The 17,063-nt window shown below is 40.3% G+C and overlaps 1 protein-coding gene across 2 annotated transcripts in view; it reads right to left on the reverse strand.

Moving 5' to 3' along the window:
• The window catches only part of filip1b (filamin A interacting protein 1b), a 29,165-nt gene extending 14,227 nt beyond the window's left edge, over positions 1 to 14,938 (reverse strand). For both annotated transcript variants that reach the window (XM_068709102.1, XM_068709100.1), the window contains exons 1-2: positions 14,598 to 14,938; positions 2,025 to 2,250 (exon numbers count right to left, since the gene is read on the reverse strand). In XM_068709102.1, coding sequence (XP_068565203.1) covers positions 2,025 to 2,243 — 219 coding nt within the window. In that variant the 5' untranslated portion in view covers positions 2,244 to 2,250; positions 14,598 to 14,938. The remainder of the gene's footprint in view (positions 1 to 2,024; positions 2,251 to 14,597) is intronic.
• Between the last annotated feature and the right edge of the window lie 2,125 nt (positions 14,939 to 17,063).

Consider the following 17,063-nt stretch of genomic DNA (forward strand, 5'->3'; position numbering starts at 1 on the left):
TAAAACAATAAAAGGAACAAATAGTAAAATATAATCACTTTAAAAACAACATTAAATATGACCCGCTCAAAAATATAAAAAATGAAATGTCATTAAAATCTAATTTAATTAAAAAAGAATAACATAAAAATAGCTGTCCAGTGAAAGAACCTTTTAAAGATGTTTTTAACACGTCTGAGGGAAACGTTTCTTCAATTTATTTGTATTATATTAGAAAATCCCCAAAAACACAATCAGATACTGAACATAAAACTGTCTGCAATCCATAATATGAGTCACTAAAGATCCACATCAAAGTCGAGAAGACGTTATCTTATTCTGAAACTATGAACTCCCAAACAGCATTTTATAAAGACTCCCAGTGTCTTTGTTTTTGTGTTTAACTTTCGTTTCAACTTCTTGAACGTTTGCACAGCGACGCTCAGACACCAGCAGAATGACATCACCTGGATGACATCATCTGGATGTGACACTGCGTCACGTGGGCCCAAAAGAAACGATGACCCCATAGCCTCGCGTCAAACGCGACAGAAGGAGAGAGGAGCGTTTCCTCCAGCAGAGGGAGCCGTTTCCCTCACTCGCTGTCAGTTAACGGTGACGTCATTGTGTTCACGAATGGGCTCTAGAATCTCCTCCAGGTGAAGAGCTTCACTAGACCAGACGATCCTTAAACATCTGGGAGTGGATCTAGATCTGCAGCTGCAGAAAGACTTAAACATGACTTCTGTACGAGAGGAAGGTTTGTGTGACGGCTTCCTCAGTTAACTTGATTTTTCTTGATATGATTATTAGTGGTGATTGCTGTCTATGTTGAGTTGTACATGTTTTGTACAACAAAAGAAGCAAAAGCTCTCAAATGTTAAAGGATCCGTCTGGTGATATTCTGTATTCTTTCTGGAGACACATTTTAAAACACAAATATAAATATATATATGTTTTGTATTATATTATTTAATGTTTAACCTAGTTTCTGTATCTACGTATGTATAATGTTATGTTTCCAAAGAAGGGTCCGGGGACCCTCCGGGGGTCTGTGGCACCCTGTTGGGGGGGTCCGTGAAATAATATGCCATTCATTATACAATTGTGCTGTATCATTAAAAAAAAGTACAAATATTAGTTTCCCGTGAAGATGGAAGTTTATTTTGAAAAGATGGAAATTAACTAAATTTTGTAGGAAAACACACAAAAACTTTTCATGAGACGTCATACGAACAGTGAGGCTCATTGATGTGTTTTCAATGGAGGTCAATGGTTCATCAGGATACTTGTTGTTCATTTGTTAATAATAAGAAACATATAAAGTGTATTTTTCCTTTATTTAACAAAGTGTTTTTCTGTGAAAGACGAGAAACTATTTTCAGACTTTAGAGCCTTAAGTCATCTCCACCGATAACAAACCTCCCCTCTCCGACACACTGACTGCCTGTAATGTATTTATTGTTTTTAATGCTACTTTTTATGTTGTTTTTATATATCTTGTGTTTTTCTTTCCTGTGACGTGAATTGAAGATTTGTTTTTAAGGATGAATACATTTAATTGTTGCTTTGTGTTATATTTATACTTATTTGAAGTATAATATATCATAAATAATGTATTTCTTTATTAATAATTAATAAAAAACGACACAAAACATAGATTTTTGATATTTGTCTTGTTGATGATGTTATATGAGGTCACATACTGATAATGAGGCTGTTTAATAACAATAATAACAGTAATAGTAACAATACTAATAGTTATTATTATATTAATATAAATATGAATAAAGTGCCTCGCAAATAAAAAGTTATTTGTGAAGCACTTTTGCATTTTTCACACAAATCAAATAATTAAAAAACAATAATAATAGAAATAAATGATCAAACAAACAATAGAAAAATAAAAATATATGGAAAACAATTTAGTCAAATAAACCAAAAAAATAAAACCACTTCCGTCTCATTAAAGTAGTCACAGGTTGATTAATTAATATATTATCATTGTTATATTAAGGTCCCTGTAAAGTGGACCTGACTCCTACCTGAACTTCTCCTTCCATGATTCCCAGCAGGTGCAGCAGGTCGCTCTTTGTCAGGTCCTTCCTGCTCTCTGCAGCTCTCTGAGGTTTCCTCCCGTCCTGGACCTTCATCTTCCTCTTGGTGAGCTCCGGTTTGTTCTCCTCCTCCTGCTTGATGAAGCCTTTGGTGGGCTGGATGTGTCCGTCATCTGGACCCTCCATGGTGCAGGTCCGGGATCGCATCTTCTACCTGTGAGCAGAAACAAAATGGACGCCAATAAACAGTGAGTGTAGAAAACCATACATTTAATTTCACGAAGCTCACTGGTGGTGTGTTGATAAATTATCATTATTATAATTATAATAATTATATAATGTCATTATCTGATAACCCAGCGTCCATGTTTTCTTATCGTTTCTCTACTTTGTTTAATTTTCCAGCAAAATAAATTGCTTTTTGGCAGTCAAGTCTCTGCCGGGAGCTGAGCTCTCCTCTTCCCTCCGGAGCTCTGGATTTGGGTCCGTCCACGGTGGACCTGTCTCTGCTGGAGGATCTGGGTCTGTCCACAGTTGACCTGTCTCTGCTGGAGGATCTATGGTCTGTCCACATTGGTCCGGTCTCTCCTGGAGGATCTGTGGTCTGTCCACGGTGGACCGGTCTCTGCTGGAGGATCTATGGTCTGTTCACGTTGGTCCGGTCTCTCCTGGAGGATCTGTGGTCTGTCCAGGGTGGACCGGTCTCTGCTGGAGGATCTGTGGTCTGTCCACGGTGGACCGGTCTCTCCTGGAGGATCTGTGGTCTGTCCACGGTGGACCGGTCTCTGCTGGAGTCTGAGCTGAAGGAGTTTCTGGTGAACCTGCATGAGTTCATCTGGTTTCACCAGAATCCGACCCGGTGGCCCCGATGACGAGCATCAAGAATAACTCTATAGAAACAGACCATCTTCTCTCTGATGGTCTCTGTACTGATGGAGGTCTTGTCGATAGAGAGAAGCCAAACAATCCATGATGAAATCGACAGCTGGGCCGGCTGATACTGGGTGAGGGGTTGAGATGGGGGTCCTCACAAAGGAACAAGTAATTGGATCAAAGTGCTGCAGGTCTGGATCAAAGCAGGCCGTGACTCAACCAGAGAGAATCCTGGCAGTGAAGCGGTAGCAACCGCGTTACCCCGGCCTGTTATTAATAGTTGTTTGAGGGGGGAGATAAGCCAAGATCTCCCACGTCACAACTGGGAGACTCACTGGGAGAGCTGGTGGGCCAGATCCAAAACCAAGACAAGTCTGAAGCAGCAGCTGGAAGGTTTGGGGAACCCGTCTGGAGTCAATCACCAGCTGACAGAAGCCTTTATGTTATCTGTGCATGCGAATAAAGTATTCATGCAAATACACTTTCTGGTTATAAAGACAAATTAAGAATCGTTTTTTAATTGAAGGTCTTTAAGTTGATGTCCCTGAAGAATTGTAGCTCTTTAGAGTTCTGGTTTTACTCTTGTTCTGGTACGTCATGTACGTCATCTGTTTGATGACGTACATGAAGCATTCTTCACATTCATGACCATCATCTCATATTTACATCCAGTTTTCTACATTATTTTTTAATTAGGACATCTTGTTGCTGCAATATTATAATGGTTTTCCACTTGGTTATCTCGATGACACAACTCCTAATAATCGCATGATTCACATTTTCTTTTGAAGATTCGGTTGACGTTAGCTCTACCTTTGGTTGTAAACCTGGGTGGTGAGTAGAAGGTCTGTAAATAGAGACGGTTTGTTGACAGGTTTTTTATCTGCGTTGCCAAGTGTTACGTCTAAACATTTCTCGACATGCCACCGCGGTGTCGTATCGAGTCCCAGAAGAGCAAAGTGATCCGTGTAAACTCTGGTTCACGGAGCCGCTTCACAGCGTGACGTTTATCAGCGTTACATCACAAAGACCAAATAGATTCCACTCTCGAGTGTTTGTCCGACACTAAAACAGTTCAGTGTGCTGGTGGAAAGTCCTGCGTGAAAGACAACCAGTTCCTCTAACTTGTACGTGTAACTTTGTGCTTTCTGCTTAACTCTCTGCTTTTTAGTGGCCTTGATTCTCACGGCAATATAAAAGTCCTGAAACAGAACAATCACAGCTAGAAGTAGAGAAAACTGCAGATTAACACAGTTATGATGACATGAATCAAAACAAAACAAAAACAAAAACTAGTTGTTTCACTGATTTGTTGTCACATGACTGTTGGTCTCAGATAAATCAATCATGACTTCATAGTTTCACTGATGAGCTCACAATTTAATGTTTTTTACAGAATTTGATTAGAGCAAACGGTTTATTCGGTGCAGGATTTTAAATGAGACATGTTTTTATAAGGAACTTAAATTTTGTGTTGATTTTGGCATTGTAAAATATCACAATTTTAAACTTAGTTTAAGTTGCTTTCTCTGAGGAAAGCTTTCCTCACACATGATGCGTTCAAGAACCGTTGTAAAGATGAAAATCTGACAATATTGACAGTTTTTACAGCTTCTGGCTGTGATAATTGATGTAGTTTTCGCGATTGTTTAAAGAAAACATGCAAACATTTCCGTCCCGCGGGTTTTGGGGTTTAGAGTGTTAATGCCACAGCTATACAGCGATAATAATAATAAAAAAAAGAGTGTGCTTTGTGCACAAATCCAGCTCCATAAAGAAATGCCTTTCCCAGTATAGTGTAGAAGAATGTCACCGGTCTGCACAGAACCAGAACCTCACCCCCATTCAACCCATTTGGGATGCCGACCTGATCATCTCAGACCGCTGCAGATGGCTTGAATGGCTTTCAAAACACACCAAACTCCAAATGAAAATAAAACAATAAACTACCAATATTAAGTGTAAAAAGTGTTTTGTTCCAGCCCCCCCGCCCATGGTGAGAGATATTTACGGAGACGTGATGAGGACTAACTGGTCTCTTGATTTACGCTCGAGACCGGCCAAAACCTCAAGACAGCTGTGGCCCGCGGTCGACACACGAGACCTGCAGAGGATAAGAAGCTGGAAGAGGTATGTTGGCCAGTAACTAGAAGGTCACAGGTTCAACTCCAAAGAGGGGCCAAGTGTCCTGATTAAATGTCTTTGTGCGACACATGGATGTTTTTCTAATCCAGCGATTCCAGAACAATAATTTGCTATGAATTTAAAAAAAGCATATTGTGTCTATTACTCCTGTTGGTTTTGGGCCAATATGAAACTGATATGATTTGTAACACAAACACATGAGTACAACAAACTGTTCCTGCTGCTGCTTAACATGAATAAGTGTGTTTATTTTATTTCACATTTGTTCCTGTGAGGTTTCAGTAGGCTTGCTAGTTGAGGAAATGTACATCTAAACCTAATTTATGCTTCTCATAGTACTGTAGTTCGTATGAAATGATTATTATGTTATTACAAGTTGTTCAATATATTACCGTTTGTTGAATAAATGCTTTGAAACGGACAATTTCAACATCAATGGCGGGCAATTTGACTCAGACTGCATGTTATAATTTATTACATATATAAGTATATATATGTGTATATATATATACACATATATACAGTTTACTAGCATTATTTTGTTTCTATTAACATGCTTGTAGCCGTGCAACATTAGCACTACGAGCTAACGGTAAAGGAAGCTGTCATGAGTCGTTCCACCATGGTTACCCTCTGTGTTAGCCTTAAAGGTTGTCGATACGACATTCAGAGTATTATTATAGCAGCAGACAACTTACTACCGCTACCTCATAATTACCACAAGGAGGTTGAAATATCTCCTTCTTTACATCTAGATCCAAACGGCGTTGACATTTGAATGGATTGCTGTGAAATGTGCGGACAGCCATGGTCCCTACAAAATTAATTGTAATAATTTTTCATCAAATGTCATCGTCAGATTTCAAATTTGTCCAATACCTGGAGAGCTAATGACATTTTAGCTAGCACGCTGCTCACTAGCATTGCTGTGTAGACTCTTCAGCATAATACCTAACATGCTAACGGTAATGCATTGGGTTATGTGCTAATATTAGCATGACTCATCTGTGATTTACAGCTTTGCTAACGGACTACGTTAGCATGTTTACATACAGAACAGCTGCCCAGTTTTACCAGTTTACACTGGCGGTAATTAGAACAACACTGGCCCAGTTAGCGGTCCATTCATCTTCAATCAGGTTTAGGGAACGTCCATGCTGGTGAAATGTCAATCATCCATTTTACAGCCCCGCTACACTTGAAATATATCGTCTGTCCTTCGCCTCTATTTGTGAGCGGTGCAGCTGTTTGTTTGGTGAAAGTTTACTAAGGGGTATTTTTAGGGTCTCCCCACTTGTTGTTGTTCAAAGTCCAACATGGGACTCCAGGGCTATCACTTTATGATCCATCAGCAATCCCACAGATGCCTGGACCTCCATTTTACTTCTCACACTCCTCCACAGCACCAGTTGTTATCAAATAAATAGCCGCTTCAATAGCCGCTAACCCTAGCTAACCCTAGCCGCCTGTTTATACCAATAGAATGCCTCAACAGTTGTTAGCTAAACAGAGGCCACGTACAGTCAATCCCCGAGACAGAAAAACACCAACTAAACATCCACTGGGTTCATGTTTCAGCTCATATTAAAATGATGGAGACGTGTCCTCGGGGTAAATATAGATCATGCTAGCACGTCTGGCCTCTGTGGTCTGTAATTGTTTTCTCTTGTTTGACAACATGAAGCTGCGTCATCACACATCAGTCTCAAAGCAAACGGGACATCTGTCATGTTAGCGTTGTTGATAATTAAGATGAAAATAGAGATATTACTTAACATGGCTCAACAGCCTATCAAATATACTTTGGCTTCAAGATGCTAACTCATCCTGCGGCGGCCATATTTGGTGGTAGATATGGGTAATATTTACTTCTCCCAATGATTCACGTAATCGAACAATTTGAGTTGGTTATACAGAAAACACTGTAGCAATTGTAAGACTTTGTCCTTTGAATTTGAGTGTAATTATCTTGATCAGAAGATTTTAGCTGACTTGAAGCGCATTTGTGTCTATTTTCAGGCACCTCTGCTTTATTTAAGGCCAAGTTGGATATTGTCGAGCTTTCAGAAAAATAGCAGGCGTGATGATGTGAAACTGTACTTATTGTTATTAATATTGCATCTATTACAAGAAGGCTTTCGGTTTGCCTTGGAAGTGATGGCAGCTTTCCAAAAATTCACCATCTCAACTTTTAAAGTTCTTCAAACTTCATGCTTTTTCATGTGCAACATGATTTAGACATGTCGATTCAGAACAATGACTATATAAGGGAGCGATGGGCTTCGTGGAGGAGGTTTAAAGAGGTCTGGCCTGTCGCTGTAACTCACCATAATGGGGAACGTAATGCAGTCAGTCATCTGTGCTGCAGGAGGCCTTTAAGATATACAACGTCCTCAGAGGCAAGAGGACGTTAGCAGATGACGAACAACTTCACAGTAGAGCCAAAACAAACATACTCCCGTCATTAAATCCACTGTTTAATATTTCAAATGGGGATCTTGATCCGTCCAAGAGCTGTAATAGAGATTCAATCATAGATTTAATTATTCCTTAAATGCTTCAATGTCTTTACTTCTCGTCAGACAACAGATCTGCAAAATCTCTGCATTTCTGCACAAAATTGTTTGACTGCTCTTGTTCATGAGCAGCATATTGATGCATTTGTGAAACCACAAAGGATAAATCAAACATAAACAACCCTCATAGCCTCACAAAAGCAGATGTTTTCTGTAAAACTGTGAAAGTCTACTGGGCTCATTTCAATTTGTCTCAATCACTCACTGCTGCTTGTAGAGATCGACATTTAGATAAACTCAGAGCTTCTTTCATCACGACTCAGAGGTTCAGCGGTGGACCTGTAGAGGTATGTTCAGACCAAACTATTCTATTATTACCATCTACCTGTAGTGGAAGTCCTAGATACGCCTGAATTACGCCTATTGTGTCTGTCAAAGGAGGAAACCTTTGTTTTTTTCCACACAAAAAACTATGAACACAATTATAAGAAAAAAAAGCATGTCAGGATGGCATTTTGAATCTAGTTCAAGACTCCGAACTGTTAAAACTCTTCAGTTTCAATTCTGAACAACCCGCAAAGTGGACGTTATCGTCTCACTCATTGGTTTGAATGCTCAACTCACATCTCAACTCCTTTCAATGCTTATAGTTCTTCTTCTTCTATTGCAGCACCTCCTTACTCCTTTCTCTGTGCTCCGTCAGATTTAATTGCAATTTCAACTCGTTTTTTTCCCTCGTTTACACTTCAGCTCATTTGTCATCGAAGCTTATCGTCTGTTTTATCGTATTGTTTCTAAATCCCTTTTATCAGCAGTTTTATCCACACAGATACCACAAAACAAATACAGTTTTAGTGGGGAAACTCCACCAGCCAAAAGGGTTTTGTCTCTGGGAGCTCAGCTGGCAAAGAGCCACTGACTGCTTATTTCCATCCAGCTGAGCTTGTAAAATGGTGTGAGAGAAGGCTGGGAGGTAACAGCTACTGAGGCCGCTGGATGACAAACAGGGTTTCCAACAGTCTGTGGGATCGTTAGCTGCGGCGCGTTATGTTCAGTCGGGGGAAATCTGCACGACGGCTGAGCGGTTCAGGTTCACAAGCGGGTCAAAGTGCCTTTTAAAGAGTCTCAGTTTAGAGTGTATTCACAACAGAGGAGTCAGACTGAAGTGAAGGGTTGTGACTGTGACCCTGGATGGTTCCTCAGTCACTCTTTGCTTTGCAGGCCACGGTTCTCCTTCAGTAAATTTCCTTTAATCAACATTAACATGGTAAGAATTGACCTAAAATCACCTTTAACTTAAACGTTACACATATATTAACAGTGCTGTCGATGAAATAGTAGCTGCTGGAGTAATAATGAATGTGAAATATTTAAAAAATAAGATATATTTAAGTTAAATTAGTGAGATACATTTAAGTAATTAAAATAAACCAAGGCGTAATGTAATGTTATATTATTGATCAATACCAACATTAAAAAAACATTAAAAAAAATATTTCCAACCGAAAAACAACATTAACATTTGGATCAGTCTCCCCCTTTTCTCATCTCGACATCATAAAACAATGAGTCGAGTCGGCTCTTGCGATGATGTCACAGCTATCTAACTGGAAACTGTGACCTCACAGCCCCGTGCTGCTTTAGACCCCCGCTATCTCAAAGTCACAGTTTAATCGTCTCGTCATCGCTACATACCGAAGTAATTGTTTGCGCCTGTGTTTTGTCCCGCTGCCGTTCTCCTTATGAGCGTCGGTCAGGGAAGAAAAATCAGAACTTAAGCAAATACCAACTGATTGACTATTGTTATCTCATAATGATAATGAGGTCATTTAGTCACGAGATCACAAAATGTAATATCTGATATTCAAACAAGATTAAAACATAACATATCTTTTTGTCCTCGTGACACAGGCTTCAGAAACACTTATGTTTGACTTTACAGTAAGAAATTAAGACCAAAAAGCTAAATGCTAACGTTAGCATGCTAACACGCTCACTACAAGCACCCCCGCTCCCCCCCAGGAAGAGTGCCAGGCTCTCAAGCAAATTTTACATACCGCCCAAAACGGGGGAATTACATTTTTCGTGTCCGTTGTGTGATGTCATTGGGCCCCAAAAAAGACCTTTCCCCATAGACTTGAATTAAGAAAGAGACGTCTCTAACGCAGCAGATCATTTATTTTTGAGGGTAAATCAACTTCACAGTACGAACACTTCAATAATCCTTATTTAAATCATTACGTTCTAAAAGTAATAAAATGCACTTAACACCTAAATCCAGTACTATTTTCCTTCCTCCGTTCAGGGCTCGGAGGCGGGGCTTAATAAAATGCTAGTGCGCTTGCTCTATGGGGCCCCATATTGCGTAAATATCACCAAATATCCGTGTAATTTTATCACACTTTTATATATTCGTAAGTCAAACTGCACCACTGGGCAACGTTCACAGGAATGAATAAGGCCGCCGCACTGTTTCCAGTTCTCTTTATACATCCATGGCTCACAATGACAATGCTAACATGCTAATGCTAAGCAGGTGTACCCTTTTACCATATTTATACCATTTTTAGTTTAGCATGTTAGCATGAAAACTTGTGCTAATTAGCAGTGAACACGAGAGTACAGCCGATGTTGGAAACGTTATTAGAGAATGTCAATATGAACCGATGGTGGTGCTGAAAAAGGATCAACAAAGTCAGACGGGTTCATCCTCTGGGGACCATGAATGTGCAGTTTAACATTTCGTTTGGTTTCCTTATGTGTGTGCCCCTGTATCCACCAGCCTAAATGTTGTTATTGCTCTTATAAATAACGTATTTGCCAATCAAAATAATGTATTTATGAATGAATATAATGGTCGTTAAAAAAACAGACCAGGTTGCACGTAAAGACCATCAGCGTGTCGTTCTGGCTTCTATGATTCTGTAGGAAAAAAGCACTCGACATTGCCGGCTGAAATAAAGCGTGCGGCGCTCGACTAACATCAGTCTATCAAAGCGGCTTGTGCTTGAAATAGTGACACTTATACAGTTGAGGCTCGAACGTCACTACAGGCTCACATTTCCATCTTCAGCATCCAGAACAGAACAACTATGATGGAGACCACGTCAGCGGCAGAACAGTTTCAGTTCAACCTGCTTGTTAACAAGATTGGTTGAAGAGCAGCTGTCGACATACGATCAGCTCAGTTGTTTTCTTGTGCTCTACTTGTTTCTTTTAAAACATTTAAAACATGACAAGCTCGTCACACATTCAAAAATAACCGTTATAGCCGAAGCTGATAGTGTACATTTGTTTTTTTAATATGTTCGTTTGATCAGCAGAATTGTGATCAATGAAATTATAGTTATTATTATATTCCATTTCTGCCAAAATGTTCAGGCCAGTCTCTTTCAGCGTTCGTAGGTCTAACCTACAAAACAATAATAATTCATAGATACCCCATGAAACCATTTTTTACCGTCCAAATAACAATATATTCTCAGACCACGTCCGTCGTCGTGGGCTCACACGAGGCAGGCTTTTCCTTTTTTTTTACGAGTATAGAGAGCTCTAGTCAGCGGTGACCAGTCCAGAAAGCTGACGTCACTCCCGACATGCAGCCGAGCAGCAGCCAAGTCTCACATGCTTCTCAAATGGATTGAGCATGAAGTCACTTCCCTCATAAACTCTGGGAGTAACGAGAGGGGGAGACGGGTGAGGGGTGAGGAGGGAGAGAGTGGGGCGGCAGCATATCATGAGGGTAACGGACCGCTGCTGGTTTCACGTCATTTTAAAGCTGTTTAAAGTGCTGATGAATCTCAAGAGGTTTGTGGTCAGCCCACCAGCAACGTCAGTGACCTGAGGAATGACTCATGAGACTCGTGAGAGAGGAACAATGCTGGAGCGTCCAACAGGAGAAGACTCACACACCTTTACCGTAACCAATGAAGATCAATGGTGACCTCTCACACCACTGACAAGGTTCTGATTAACACTGAGTTAACTGCATTCTCTCTAGTGTCCAGCAGGGGGCGACTCTTCTGGTTGTATAGAAGTCTAGTCTAAAATGACTCTACTTCTCTCTTGATTTATTCCCTCAGTAAACATTGTAAACATGAGTTTATGGTCTCAATCTCTAGTTTACAGTCTTCTTCAATACAGCATGATGTTCATTTAGTACATTATGATCCATTTAGAGTCAAACACACCAGAAAGCAGGGGACGCTTTAGGGGCGGGGCTACACACTGATTGACAGGTCTCTACCAGAGACGTATACGGTGTCTCTACGTCACTCCTCCTCAGTCCAGATATGGTCACTTCCTGTTTACTGGTTGCAAAAAAACAACAACATGGAGATGGCCGTATTCCAAGATGGCGACGGCGAATTCGCCAAAATCAAAGTCTGTAAATGTCCACGAACCAATGAGTGAGGTCACGATGACTACATCCACTCCTTATATTCAGTCTGTGGTTTTAACCACAGAGTTCACATGACATTTTAAGTGAAACTGATGTTTTGACCCTTTCAACAGCCCTTGAGGATTTGTAACGACCGTTTGGAAAATCCCTAAATTGGATCGTCACCAGGACCTAATCAGCGGCGTGTTGGCTCGGAGCCGATCTGCTTCCCACCACATTGTACAGAAACCTGTTGATGAATTAGATCTTTATGTCCTGTTGACGGACGGACCAGGCGAACAAATCAAGTTTCAACTTCAGTAAAAAGAAAATATCTTCGTATGAATGACGTAAAATGAAGGATGTTTGTTAAAGGTTGAAAAACAAACCTCTTCTAAATATCAGCTTCACAAAATGACTCGCAATGAAAACAGTGGAGGGAAAAAAAAAGAAGCTATTAATGGAGAGAAAGGTCCCAGGAGATCAGGGGGGGCAATGCATGCTGGGTACGATAACACAGAGGAGGCGGAGGCAGAGAGCGCCTCTGTTTACTGTTTGGATGGAACGTAAATCAAGAGGAACATTTTCCATATTTAACTAACAGAACAGAACAGTAGACACACTGTCACAGGTTGGATTTATTATTGTGTCTTTGAGCAAAACACTGAACCACAGCAGAGCTATTCACAGTAAATAACGAAATGTCTAAAAACAATTTCCTTATAATGATGATTTTTAATAATTATTTTTTATTGTATTTTTGTCATATTTGTATTATATCCTTCTTCTAGTCTATATTTATGTTTATTGTACATATTTTATTGTATTTTTCCATATTTGTATTGTATTTTTGTATATGTTTATTGTATTTTTCTTCTAGTCTATATCTATGTTTCTTGTACAAATTTGTGGAAAGTATTTTCCAAATATTTTTATTGTAATTTTCTTCTTGTCTATATCGGTATCTTGATTTTTGCAATTCATGCTTTTATTTCACTCGAATGTGAAAACCTACTTTACAATAAACCCGATTCTGATTCTGACGACATTACAATCTTTTCTCTAGCTCCACCTTCAGGGCAACTTTGCTACGGACAGTCATGGTCCCCGGGGGACGAACCCTTCAGACTTTTTGACACATTATCAATGTTCATCAAACGCCACCAAACACCAGTCACATTACAAAGACTAACATACAAAATACACGATAAAATCTGGGGACCACCAAAGTAATATTTGTATTTATAATAATAATATATCCTGTGGGGAACATGAATATCTCACAAAGGAGAACAACAGCATCTTTGTTTTTCGCCATTGAGCTGCAGTAGAACGTTAGCAAAAAGAGCTAATTTTACGCTACAAATACCGCTGATGCCTTATTATTATCCCTATAATAATGATTATTCTCCATCAAATGGATTTATGTTATACGTTAAATACATTTAGTAGTGTTGAAGCGCTCTGATGAGTCTGCTCCTTGTGTTCGCTCTGCTGCTCGATCTCGTAGAAGCAGCTGTCCTCCTCGGAGAGAGCAGAGCTTAAGCACAAAGATCCATTAAATTAACGGCGTCTCTAATGCACTTGGCTTCCTGAAGCCGGCGTTTACTGGGCTGTGATTGAAGGGAGTCATAACTCACGAGTCATTCATGAGTCACTTCATTCCAGTAGCTCACAGCTCCTCAACTCATCCCACTTTAGATGCACTTTGCATCATGTTTTATGGACTTTATTTACTAACATCTGTCTTAGAGACGGTTTCTCACATTTGAGGCTCGGTGGTTAGTGATGTTGTATTTCTGTTTCATTAAACGCAACATTTCTAATGAGTTTGTAGCATGATGAAGCTCATATTTGTTTATGAATATGTATCGCGTATGTGCGATGTAAACTTAAATAATAAAGTCTTTCGAACTTGGAGCCTCTCTACAGGATCTCAAAATCGTGTAGCGATGCAGTTAACGTTGAGTATTAGTCTCACAATATTAGCAAACCAATGTGTCCTTCATCAAATCACAGACTGAAGGTATTTCATCATGAACATACTATTAACAGAGATAGACCTGAAGAAGAATCATGACGCAGCAAATGTGAAATAAATACAGACAAGAAGTAACGACTTGTGAGCTTTTTGACCTAAATAAATATGTACTAAAGTACTGTACTTATGTACAATTCTGAGGTACTTTTTTGTTATTTACATTAACGGTGATATCGATCCAATATTATAATATGTAATAATACAACACTGATCGCAGTAATGCTGTCCGCATATCAGTACTTCTACCTTTGATACTACGAGTACATTCTGCTGATAAAAACACTCAATAAATCAATCAACAAAATAAATCAATTCCAGAAGCTGTTATCAGATGATATTTTCATAAATTACTGATAAATATCAAATTCTACAAATCACCTCAGCACTGATGTCATCTATCATCTGTCTACTATTTTTATTTTTCATGATATTTCAATAGTGTGAAAAGCATTCATGTTTTTTATTCAATAGTTTTCCATAATTTATAGATTTTTTTTTAACAATATTTGTGAACTTTGAGTTTGTTTATTATCAGATATGTGATATTGTGTTCTTCCACCATGTTACTAAACATATTTAGTCTAACACACACCTGCTAGTCTTACCTGGTCTCAGCAGGTCAAAGGTCTCACAGCTGTTCAATCCCAAAACAAAGTGACTCCGGTCCTCTTTGATGAGTTCACTGACAATCCGTCACAACATCACTGAGTTCCTCAAATCAGTCTTCCCTCCTCCGGCGTTCCTCTTGAGCTTCTTCTTCTTCTTCTTCTTCTGCACTTTTTCTTCTTCTCTTGCCACAGTTGGAGGCGTGAAGCTTCGTCTGAGGACAGAAACAGAAACTCGTTGTGAATAAAGTCAGTTGTTCTGTGTTCAGCAGTGAGAGTCTGCTCTATATTTAACATGTGCTCTCAGTCTGTGTTAGCAGCTGAACTGACTGAGGCTTTAACAAACCCCCGACAGCTGAGCTCTGAGCTCTGAGCTCCTCCTCCTCCTCCTCCTCCTCCTCCTCCCGGCTCGGTTCTGTAATGAGGTTTTGCATTAACTTGTGTTACTTTGGTTTAGCAGGTTTGTTTTGTTTTTTTCTATTCCTCAAACCTTTAAATACCAGTCGAGGCGATGAAGATGCCAACGATGCCAAATATGTTGAGTTGGATTTGGATGAAATTCATTTTTAAATCAGATTGAATTTGTTTTAAATGGAATATTCTGATTTGTATTTTGAGCCACACATAACATAATGCTGGTTAGAAATCCCTCGTGGGATTCATGTTCATTCATTCTGAGAGAAAAAATATCTCCTCCAGTATGAAAATTCTCAGTTATTGCAAACCGGTGGTCTCCTGGTGGTCTCCTAGTGGTCTCCTGGTGGTCTCCAAGTGGTGGTCTCCTAGTGGTCTCCTGGTGGTGGTCTCCTAGTGGTCTCCTGGTGGTCTCCTGGCGGTTTGCTGGCTGTCCCCTTATGGTCTCCTGGTGGTCTCCTAGTAGTCTCCAGGTGGTGGTCTCCTAGTGGTCTCCTGGTGGTCTCCTAGTGGTCTCCTGGTGGTGGTCTCCTAGTGGTCTCCTGGTGGTCTCCTAGTGGTCTCCTGGTGGTCTCCTGGCGGTTTGCTGGCTGTCCCCTTATGGTCTCCTGGTGGTCTCCTAGTAGTCTCCAGGTGGTGGTCTCCTAGTGGTCTCCTGGTGGTCTCCTAGTGGTGGTCTCCTGGTGGTCTCCTGGCGGTTTGCTGGCTGTCCCCTGATGGTCTCCTGGTGGTCTCCTAGTGGTCTCCTGGCGGTCCCCTGATGGTCTCCTGGCAGTCTCCTGGTGTTCTCCTCGTGGTCTCCTGGTGGTGGTCTCCTAGTAGTCTCCTGGTGGTCTCCTGGTGGTCCCCCGATGGTCTCCTGGCGGTCCCCTGATGGTCTCCTGGCAGTCCCCTGATGGTCTCCTGGCGGTCTTCTGGTGGTCTCTCGGTGGCCGCGAGGAATAGACGAAGGAAAAGTAATTTTTCCTTGTTTTTGATAAAAGACTATAAAGTTTACGTCGTGATAAAAGGAAGAGGATAATCATTTCAGAAACGTTAATATCTGCACCAAATTCTCCGCCAATGCATGCAGAACATTGTGAGATGTTTGACCGGAACCATGAAAGTGGATCACCAAAATGATTGGAATTAATCCTCTGGGGAACGTGAATGTCTGTACAAAACGTCATGAAAATTCATGCAATATTTGTTGAGATATTTCGAAAGAGGCATAAAGGTTTTTACAACATGGTAGGAAAAGTAAGAAGAGCACCGACATTAGTGGGATTCATCCTCTGGGGAACATGAAGCTCTGCACAAAACTACATGGCAAAATATAATAATAATGTAAACGTTTTCACTGGTTCACCACACCCAGACTTCCTCCTGCTCTCACACAGTCACCAGACAGCTTCCACCGCTCCTGTTTCATCTGTACACTCTCCATCAGTACGAGAACCGCCGTGTGATCGTCATCTCAGGCCTTTAAACGCAGGAGACCATGACTCAGATCACTCTAATGAGCTGCAGCGCTGCACATTTCACTGAATGATCATGAACTCTATATATATATATATATATATATATATATATATATATATATATATATGTATATACTGCTGGAAACTGTGCCGTGCTCTCCTCTGATGCAGTTGCAGCATTGCTAACGGTAATGACATGTCGAGTTAAACATTGTGGGAAGTGACGCTTATTTCCTTTCTTTTCTTTGCTTTCCGAGAGTTAGCTGAGAGGATCGACAGCATTCTCGTGTCAGTGTGTTAAGTGTGAGCCAGGAGGCGATTAGCTTAGCTTAGCATAAAGACTGGAAGCAGAGGGAAACAGCTAGCCTGGCTCCAAGATCAAGAATACACCAACCGACACCTCTGAAGCTCATTAGTTCTGTTTAATCTGTGCACAAACACAATGGAAAGCTCTGTGTGACAGTGACATATATGGATATAGTAAGAAATGATCTGATCATGACAAATGGTAATAGTATAGTACATTTAATTTAGGGCATACAGTTTATAGTAGCATGTTTGTGCAGTGCAGTCTGCAGTGACATCATGATAC

Source organism: Cebidichthys violaceus, unplaced genomic scaffold (genome assembly GCF_023349555.1).
Source record: "Cebidichthys violaceus isolate CVI_PGR_0920_01 unplaced genomic scaffold, fCebVio1.0.p SCAF_14, whole genome shotgun sequence".
Lineage (NCBI taxonomy): Eukaryota > Metazoa > Chordata > Actinopteri > Perciformes > Stichaeidae > Cebidichthys > Cebidichthys violaceus.